The 10,122-nt window shown below is 42.7% G+C and overlaps 1 protein-coding gene across 1 annotated transcript; it reads right to left on the bottom strand.

The window, feature by feature from the left end:
* Positions 1-1,753: 1,753 nt before the first annotated feature.
* On the bottom strand, positions 1,754-9,444 carry LOC100827453 (STOREKEEPER protein). Its single transcript, XM_003564064.4, has 2 exons — positions 8,327-9,444; positions 1,754-2,107 (listed from the first exon to the last, which is right to left on the bottom strand). The coding sequence occupies exon 1, from the start codon at positions 9,221-9,223 to the stop codon at positions 8,333-8,335; it is 891 nt and encodes a 296-aa protein (XP_003564112.1). The 5' UTR covers positions 9,224-9,444; the 3' UTR covers positions 1,754-2,107; positions 8,327-8,332.
* Positions 9,445-10,122: the final 678 nt, after the last annotated feature.

A 10,122-nucleotide genomic window follows, 5' to 3' on the forward strand; every position in this document is an offset into this window, starting at 1 on the left:
TTTTTGTTTTCATTTCCTTTTCTTTTCTTTTTTCCTATTTACATTCGCGGGCAGGTTGCGCGACTACGGGGTTATACAGGGCTTGGATATGGGATTACGGTAGGCTATACCTACAGGGGCCTGACTTAAGTTGCGGGATCTTGGAAACCCGATGACTTACGCCGGGGGGTCGTATCGAATTACCCTCAATTAAGTTTGTACCGAACCTTGATTTTTCTGATTCCCAGGAGGTGTTTTGCCCCGTGCATGTAATAAGCAAGCTGATATGCTCGCGAGTCCTGGGGCAGGAGGCAGGTGATCATACCAATCATGTATCGTGGTATGACTCGTTTTCAACGACTTACTTGATCTAGTGGCTGGCAATCTTGCCAAGCCTACAAGCTAATGTAATGCCTGCGTTTAACATTTATTTACATGTAAAAGACAAGTTCTACCAATCAATATAAGACTCAATTTATGGTTGTTAAATTTTATTGTGTTGAACTTATTTTATAGCCTACTAAAAACAAAAGTGGACACATAAAGTAGGGAAAAAATGGTTAGCCAAACAGTAAAATAAAGAATTACAAATCGGCAAAAGCGAATTTCCTCATACGGAAAATGGGACACGGTGGATCACTACCGACGATGATTCAACCATGGAACAAATTTTCCTTTTTTTTCCAAGAGTAGCATCCATCAATGATCCAATAATGGTATTGGTCACAAAATGTACGTACTGCCGACTGATCGTGCAACCATTTGCGACCTCTTGCAGATCGCGAAAGCGTATCTGCACCAGAAAATTCGTTGCAGACACACTTACGTGGTCAGTGTGTGGAAGTGACCGCGCGCCAACACACACACACTTGCATGTAGTGCTATATTCCAAGCTAGTCTTGCAGTGGACATATATACACACACTGATGGCAGACAAAGCATGTTTTCTGCGTTCACCATGATTAACATTTCGGATCCAAGTGTATGATCGATGCTGTCAGTGTGATAATACTTCAGCATCCGGTTGCAGCAGCAAGTTATAATGTGTAACCACGAGACTCTGATCTCTGTTGAGCTAGTGGCCGTGGACCAGTTGTTGTCTCCTTCGGTGCACATCCAGTTATCCGCCATGGGATTTTCAAAGGGACATGGTCGCTGACTAGGCGACGACCGGCCGTCGGGGACAGAATAATACAATGCGACAGTGGTAGCCGGTATCTGGACTGGACAGGATGTCACTACAATCTGACTTCTCTGGATCGCGTTCCAAGGATTCAGCAATAGATATAATAGAAATGGCAAAGGTAGCATTTCAAAACTATGAACAAGCTTTTGATTAAGAACAATCGTGTGAAAATTCTACTGTATTATAAGTTGCTTCCCAGATAGGGCATTGACACCAATTTCAGCTTTCTTTTTTGAAGCCCCAATTTCAGCTTTCAAATGTATACATGGTTTGCTACTTTCCTATAGGTAAAGTTCGAGGTACTTGCAATGCGACTGGACGCACAGCAACTTATGAATTCGACAGATACTAAGGGGGCGACCGGTGCCCAACAAGTGCAACACGATGGAGAAAGACCTGTTTCTGCCTAAAAAGTTTGCTGCATCCATGACAGAAAAATGCAATCAAGTATTCCTTCCGTTCCATAATTCTTGTCTCAAAATTGCCCAAATATGGATGTATCTATTCCTAAAAAGTGTCTGGATACATGTAATATTTCGACAAGAATTATGAAACGGAGGGAGTATCATTAACCAGTGCTATATCATGAGTCCAGACGGTTGGTAATCAAACAGCGATACCAATATGCCACATCCTTGCACTCCAAACACATCTAGCATCATCGCAACAATAGTTAGCAAATGATTTACAGCGTATGTAACATTAATATGACAGCTCGTGTACCAAGCTTCCTTAGCATATCAAGAACATCAGGCGAGCAGATTAGCAAAATAACTGTCATGTCCTGCAAAATGGTAACTAGTTTCACTTAACTAGGCATGAATTGAGACAGCAGACACCGTGTTAGGGCCTCGTGGTCGGCAACCAAGTACGCAACAGTTGATCAGCCTACAAAATAGACATTGTACCTACGTATCCAGCTATTTACTCCACCAAACGCACCTGCAAAAAGAAATTAGATTTAGCAGCAATTCACTTTCGGATGGAAACTGTAGAAACATTCAAAGTACAGTAAGCAGGTTCGCCACTACACGTTTGCAAAGATCTTGTTCACACGTTAAGGCATAATTGAGTGCATTATCACTACTAAGATGAGGATAAACTTGAAATGAGGGGAATCAGATGAATCGTTACTGAGATGTAGAGCTATCAGCATTTTAGCAACATGTACACAAGTTGGATAAAAAAAATACACTGAACTCTACATAACCTGTAGAACTCCGAATATTGACAGTGAGGAAGTTATACAGCATCTTGATTTGGTATGAAATCATGAAGTTGTATGACCCCAGCATCGGTTATTTTTTCTAATGGTAAATATGGTGCAAGATAATGTATTGGCATATTTACATTACCGCAACAGCACAGAATGAAGTTCACAAACATTCGACCAATCGTTTTAGTAGAATGGCAAACTAAGCAAACAGTGGTAGACGGCATTACAGCAAATAGAAACAATATACGCATGGTATGGGCACATGGATTTAAGCATTGACATGAGGTACTGTTACGTAAAGTGAGCTAACATGGATCCATTTATAAAAGCTAAGATTTGAAACCTTTCCAGAATGCTAAAGCTGAATTAACTTGGGGCTGTTTATCAAGAAAAGGATTGCACATATTCTAAGGGAATAGTTCCAACACTGCAGATATGCAAATTGGGATTTGGGAAATAACACCACAAAGACGACAATGAAATTATTCATAGCAAAATTTTATTCATTAACCACAACTGTGAACACAAAGGCCAAACCTAGTGATCAACTGATCATAACATGTCCACATAGTAGTCACTGCCAGACAGCATTAACCCTTTTTTACCAACCATTTGTTCTAACCGTATTATGTCACTACTTGAACTATATTATGTCTAAAGCAAAGTAACATGCACCGCAAACAAAATTTTAGTTGGCTCATATATCCAAGCAAAACACAGGTAGAGGAAATTTTTTATCATAACCTGCATTCAGTAGTAGCTCATCTAACAAGGCAGCATCACTAAAACAACAACACAGCAATTCAAGGTAGAAGGTCAATTGTGTTCCTACATACATGTCATTCTGCTATTTCCAGATAAGTTTGAACTTAATTTTCTTTTGTATACCCCTCTATTGGTCATTTCCAAAGTTATTTATCACCATCACGAGAGTAAAACACGCCATCCAAGAGTAATAAGTAACCTAATCAAGAGGAATAATGCACTCTTTTCTACAGGTGTATTGGTTAAGTGCAGACTAAAAAAATGTCAAGCATTTAGGAACGGAGGGAGTAATAGAGAACAAACAAAGAACTGGACAGAAATCACAAGATGGACTGGAAAAAACTAGTGCCAAGAAAATTGAGTTGTAAAGTTGAAGTACCGGAAAATGACTTTTTGGTTAAAAAATGTCAAGTATAGTAATGGATGTAATTTGATAACGGTTAGCTTCTTGATGTCTTGTTTGATGCATTCATTTAAGTGATACTCCCTCCGACCCATATTACTTGTCTCAAATCTGCCCAAATATGGATGTATCTATGTTTAAAAGCGTCTAGATACATGTAATATTTCGACAAGTAATTCCAGCCGGAGGGAGTACTACAATTTGCACTTAAAAAGCTTTATACAATTCATGGATTGAAACATGAACACGGTTCTATTGCCCATGGGGGACTACGTTTGCAACAAACACACACTCACACAGCACCGAAGTATGCGGCGCCAGATTGTGTCCGTGGGACGTATTCTATGGAGTACATGGAATGTGCATGTAATTTATGATTTGCCGATAAAATTGTGTCTATAGGGCATATTCTTCTGTTTCCTTTCCAATTGTATCCAAAAAACAGAAGTGAACTGGCTCGATCATTTTGGAATAGGTGCATCGTCAATCCAGTTACTTTTTCTGGATTTAAACAACAGGAAGAAGGGAGAGTACACATACAACAAAACTGGCAGTCCTAGATATAAACACCTCTATAGTGGCAAACTGGCAATTCATGAACTGCGCTATAAGGGTGGCAAATCATAGAGTTGCGACTTATGGAGTGACCAAACATGAGTTCTTACAGCATTCATATCAACATATCATAAACATAGACGACTTAAAGCTTTCCCTTAAGAAAAAACATAGACGACTTAAGCTTTAACTAGTAGATAAAGAAGTTGCACCTCGTTTCTGGAAGCTTTAGTTTTGCCCAATTTAAAGCCAAATCTTCCCAAAACAAGGCTCAAGAGTTACTAAGAAGTACCTCTTCACTAATTTCTTCAACAAGCTGAATTCTCAAAAGATCTCCTAAGACCTCCCAAACATCTCCTCGAAATGGTTATTTGAGTTAGAATGCCACATATCTTATACTCCCTCCGTCCCATATTAAGTGTCGCAACTTTGTCTAGATACACATGTCACAAGTTTGTCAGACTAGGAGGTTTGTGTGAAATTCAACTTGGTGTGAAGAATGACCAAAAAATAGAAATTGACTTATGGCCCACAGGCCCACTATAGGCGGCCCCAAACAGGTAGGCCTCAACTTCGGGTGGCCAACTCAAGACTAGCATGGTGGCTGTCTAGTGTTGCCTAGGTATTACCCACATCAAGCATGGATAATTCGTGTGATGGGAGGCAGTACAAGCAGATTTGATGGTGTTATGAAGTAAGAACTAGAGTGCAGGCCACACTAATATGATGGTATGGGACTTGATTAAGCACGATGACACGAGACGTGAGGATAATCCAGGATACATCCAACACCAAAACGATTTAGTGTGGCTGTTGTTGGCTAGTGCATATTGGTCTTTTCAATTCACATAAGTTCATTTAGTTTCCATGAGGGCATGAAACCATGTGAGGCCACAATCCCCATTAACGAATTGTGGTTGCTATGGTCATTGGTTTATGAGTTGTCATTTGGCTTTAGAGGGCCTTGTGTAAAGGAAGTGTGCCTAGCCCACTTGGTTGGGGGAGTGGATGTACAATCCCACAACCTGGATTCAAATCCTCACGGATGCGAATTTAGGTTCCTATTTACAGTGTAGGGGTCTCCCTTACAGTTTTCTTTCAAAAAAAGAGGGCCTTGTGTTAGAATTTGAAGGGGTGCTTTAAAAAAGGATACAAACAACAAGCATTTCGCGTGTAGATTTTCAATGTACAAGAGTCGTTTACCGAAGAGATGGTATTTACTGCATACTACCATATATTTTTATAAACTAAAGATGTTGATTTTGTTTCTGCATAGTTCAATTTGGTTGCAAGACATACAATATTTCGTTGATATGAAGAGTTTCCTTGATGTAAAATATCGATGACGAAAAAAAATATGCACACTAAGAATGGAAGAAAGCATAAAATTGAAAGTCACTTTATGAAAAATAAATGGGAACTAACGTAATTGATCCAGTTGATATTATTATACAAATCCCATGTAAAACCAAGAAAGGTTGATCACCGCAAGAGTCCACATGACAGGCGGCATGCTAAACATGAGGAAAATCAAAGGATTGTAGCTGCTCTCAGGAGCGCACAACTCCACGCATGGCAAACCTTGAAGTGCGATGGTGGCCCATATGACAGAAACCACAAGGTAACATCCCACAAGATGGATTCTATGTGCTGACAACTAAGGAGATTTAGATGACACAGCTGCAGATGAGGAACGATAGGGATGGAAGATGGCCACATAGTAGATCCCGGAATGCAACTGCTGACGTGGTAAACATGGATAACCATCGTTCGTGTCATGCATTCAAGTTCGACTAGCTAAGCTAGGACTACCTGTTTGGGTGAGACCAAAGTGACCCAGCGATGTCAAATCCTCGAAGGTACAAAACAAGTGGGGTCTCAGGTTCATGAAGGTTTCAAGTATGCCCCATGTGGAGACAGCTAAAGAGATAGATGGCACAGCTGCAGATGAGACACAATAGGGATGAAAGATGGCCGTGAAGTAGATCACACGGTGCAACTGTTCACGTGGTAAACTCTTTAATCTGGATGACCATCTTACAAGACTTACGTGACTACATGTCATGCATTCAAGTTCGACAAGGTAAGCTATGACTGCCTATTTGGGTGAGATCAAAGTGACCCAGCAAGACGAATGTCAAGGTACAAAAAAACGTAAGGTCGCAGGTCCATTAAGGTTTCAAGTATGCTCGGGCCAGGCAGATCCTCCCCATGCCTATAGAATAACTTATCATCTTGCAGTTTGGCACTGAAAGAACACGATGCAGTTGGGCAATCTTTTCTATTCAAATGACTTGCGCTAATTTTCTTGAGCTGGCACACAGATGTATAGAAGCAATGCATATGCAACACATTATACATTCATACTTGAATACTTTACAATCCATATTATCCATCGAGCCATTAAATCCAAGTCCAAAAGTCAATTTTCTCTTCAGGTGTCCATCGCTGCAGCACTACTCTTGCAAAAAGTTCAAAGCCTTAACCTAAACCATAGAGTATGGATGCACAAAGTGCATAAAAGACCATCGACTGTTCAACATCACTAAATTGATTTCTGGCTACGAAAACTAAATCAAACAATATCACCAATATCAACTAGTTGATACGTGGAGACCACTTTGTTAAATATCTAGTTATAAATGTAAAGATACAGCTTTCTTGCATTTAGCAATGCCACGTATCTTAATCTAATGTTGTCCTTGGACAACATTTTAAGACATCCTAAGTTGCCTAAAGGGTAAATTTTACCAACGTGAAGGATAACATGAGCTCACGATATCATGAGCAACATGTGGAGCAAGTGATACATTCATATTAACTCTCTTTTAACTTTGCTTCGAGTAATTTCTTTATTTGTATTACATATTATCGTCCATGTTGCCAAAGGCTAGCAATAAGTTGAGAATCAATATACTGCTGCAGAGCAGTGCCTTCAATAGCAATAGTTAAAACTTGAAATCCAAGCATTAACCTAGCCAATCAATAACAGTAAAATGCACTCCATTTACCTTTAGTATGGTTCTTTCTGAAAAGAAAATGGTCCAATTTACCATTAGTGTAAACCAAACTGCAAACACAGTTCTCCTTTGCAAGTAGACTGATCATGAAAAGCATGCCATAGTTTTGAAAACCTAAACCTCAATACTTTTAACACAATATGCATATTTCTAAGAAGATTTACACAAACTGGCACTTAATCCAAATGCCTAAGCCTAGCACATCAAGACTAAGCAAAATTGCTAATTTAGCACTCACAGAAATGAAAATGCACTAATTTACCATTGGCTAGTTAGGATGGGAAGCTAGAGATTGGAAGGGAGAGAAAACAAACTGACAGCACAGTTCTGCACTGCAAGTAGACTGAACTAGACTAGCACATAACTGTGTTGTACCTTAACAATGCTAAACTGACAGTGAGCAGGTAACATAACCTAATTAATCCAAAGGTAAGCTGAACACCAGAAGGAAACCACTCACCTTTCAACAGACCAGCATCATTACAGGAAACCTACCCTAGCGCATCAGGATGTGCAAACTTAGTGTTTCGAAAGTGGAATAGTTAAACACTGATGCTAGAGATAGAACAGGAAGAAACCAGATTGACAATGCAATTCTACTTGCTAGCAGAGTAAAGCAGGCATGCAAGCTATCACTCTGGACAACTGAACCTCAACAGTGAAACACAGCATGCTAATTTCTGAATTTATCAACATAATATCGTAGTTTAGTTAATACTAAAATGATGATGAACGAAAAAGGTAACCTAGTTAGTCCAAGGCAAGTTACACTCTAAAAGGAAACAGCTCACAATGCCATGGGCAAATATCGTGTTAGAAAATACTGGCTTCAATATTTACAAATCTACTAGCTCGTCTAGAATATGCCAAAACTTCCTAATGCGATGATCTTAGAATAGAAAATGGGCTATTTAACCATTAAGTATGGGGAAGGATGGAAAAGAAACCAAACCAAACTACCAATACAATTATACATAACCATACAAGCATGCTTGTTTTCAAAATTAAATCCCCATGGCAAATAGCTAAGTATTTATCACAACATGGCAGTTTCCTGACTTAGTTTCAACAAAATATTGTAGCTTAATCCAATATTAAACCGATGATAAGCAGAAAATATAAGCAAATGAGTTCAAGGCAAGTTAAACTGCAGAAGGAAATCACTCATTTTTACAGAGCACATAGGATGGTGGGATTTGTACCCCCAGTTAAGGCCCTAGGCCTTTGACGGCGTCGATGAGCAAGCCGAATACCTCCTTCGCCAAATCATGCCGGCGGACCTGTGTGCGCATCTCTGCATCAAGCTGACGCCTCCACTTGGCCTCAGCTACCCTGCCTTCTTCTGCCCCAAGCAGCGCCAGACCCTTCTCCAGCGACACCCCTGACAGGGCGCTCCCGTTCCTCCTCCAGTATTCACCAAGCAGCCCGCTCACCAGAGGCAAGCTCGCAGCCCCCACCACATCCGCACCAGTGTATCCCTCCTCAGGGTCCTCCTCCTCCTCAGCAACCACGTCATCCTCTACTGGAGGTGCGAGCTCGGTGTCCCAAAGGTCAGCGGAGAGACCGCGCACCAGGAGCTCGTGCGGGTTGCTGGTGCCCGCCGGGGCCGAGTTAAAGAACTTGCTCTTAAGCCGCTTGAGCTTGTAATACATCTTGGCCTGGTCAAGGTGCGGCGAGAGCGAGTTCCTGATGGACTCGAAAAGCGCCCCCATGTCGGGGAGCCGCGGGGGCCCGCCGTTGCGCGCCCGGAAGGAGATGGCGCCGTTGAGCAGCGCGACCTCGTCGGCCTCGGTCCACAGCTTCTGGGCGGCGCCGTGGCCGCCGACGGAGGAAGAGGCGGGCGCGGCGACGGCCAGCGCGAGCGGCGCGGAGTCCGGGAAGGAGCGCGGCTTGCGCTTGCGCTCGCTCTTGCGGGAGGGCTCCGAGCCGTGGTAGTCGGCGCGGCGCCTAGGGTTAGGGTTCGGCGAGCGGCGGTCGCCGGAGCGGGCCTTGGAGCGGGACGAGCGCTTCTTGGAGCGGGGCGAGGATGGGTGGAGGCCGTCGGCGGCGGCGGCGTCGTCGTCCATCGCGGCGCGCGACGGCCGCTTGGAGGACGGCATGGGCGGCGCGGGGGGAAGGCGAGGGGGGGACGGGGAGGCGCGCGTTTCGAATTTTGGGGGTTTGGGGAAATTGGGAATCGGAGTGGGGCGAAGCGGAAGGGGAAGGAAGGAAGAGTACTCGGGAAGGAATGCGGCGTCGGAGCGGCAGGCTGCTTCTGCTGTGGCAATGCCTGCGGTTTTTCCTGCGGGTTTCGTTTACCGTGGGCGCCCCCGAGAGAATCATACGGCCGCGGTCACGGCGCGCCCCGAGAGAATAAAGTCAGCGCGCGGCTGGTGGTCCTGCTGGTGTATGAAACTATGAAAGCACGTGCTGCACGTCAAGCCGCGGATGAAGGTGCCGGCCGCGTGCTGTTCTTCGTTTCCATGTCCACAGCCTCCCTAGCAAAGCACCGCAGTGATGTAAAGTGAAATCCACGCTGTTGGCGAAGAAATTCTGAGTCGTGATTTAGCTGGACTCGCGGCTGCAAAGCTTGTAGATTCTCGAAAAAGGTACTAGAGTTTTGGGTTGTTTTAGTGTAATATCCACTTCAAATTGAAAAACATTAAAAAATTCAAATGATTGTTTGGTATAAAGATTTAGAAAAGATTATTTCTAATTTTTTCTCACGAGACACTCCATTATTGTTTCAAATTAAAACACTTCTCTTAGTGTTTTGGGTTTTGGGGAGTTTTGGATGAACACCCAAACCTCTAAAATATCAAAACACTAGTAACTAAAAAATACACTAACACCAAACAAGCACTAAAGGGATCTTTCAGGATGATCCATTCCACGGTCTTTAGAGGCAATTTTGTCTCTAACCCACGCAGTGCTTCTACACTTGTCACGGGATGTTGAAGTGTTTATCATCTTTCTCACCTCTAAGATGGGTCCCACCTTGCAGTTCACAGCCAAACAC

Source organism: Brachypodium distachyon, chromosome 1 (assembly GCF_000005505.3).
Source record: "Brachypodium distachyon strain Bd21 chromosome 1, Brachypodium_distachyon_v3.0, whole genome shotgun sequence".
In the NCBI taxonomy this organism is placed as follows: Eukaryota; Viridiplantae; Streptophyta; class Magnoliopsida; order Poales; family Poaceae; genus Brachypodium; species Brachypodium distachyon.

Excerpts from the sequence above, each read along its gene's own strand:
- LOC100827453 (XM_003564064.4), bottom strand. The coding sequence starts at position 9,223 with ATGCCGTCCTCCAAGCGGCCGTCGCGCGCCGCGATGGACGACGACGCC.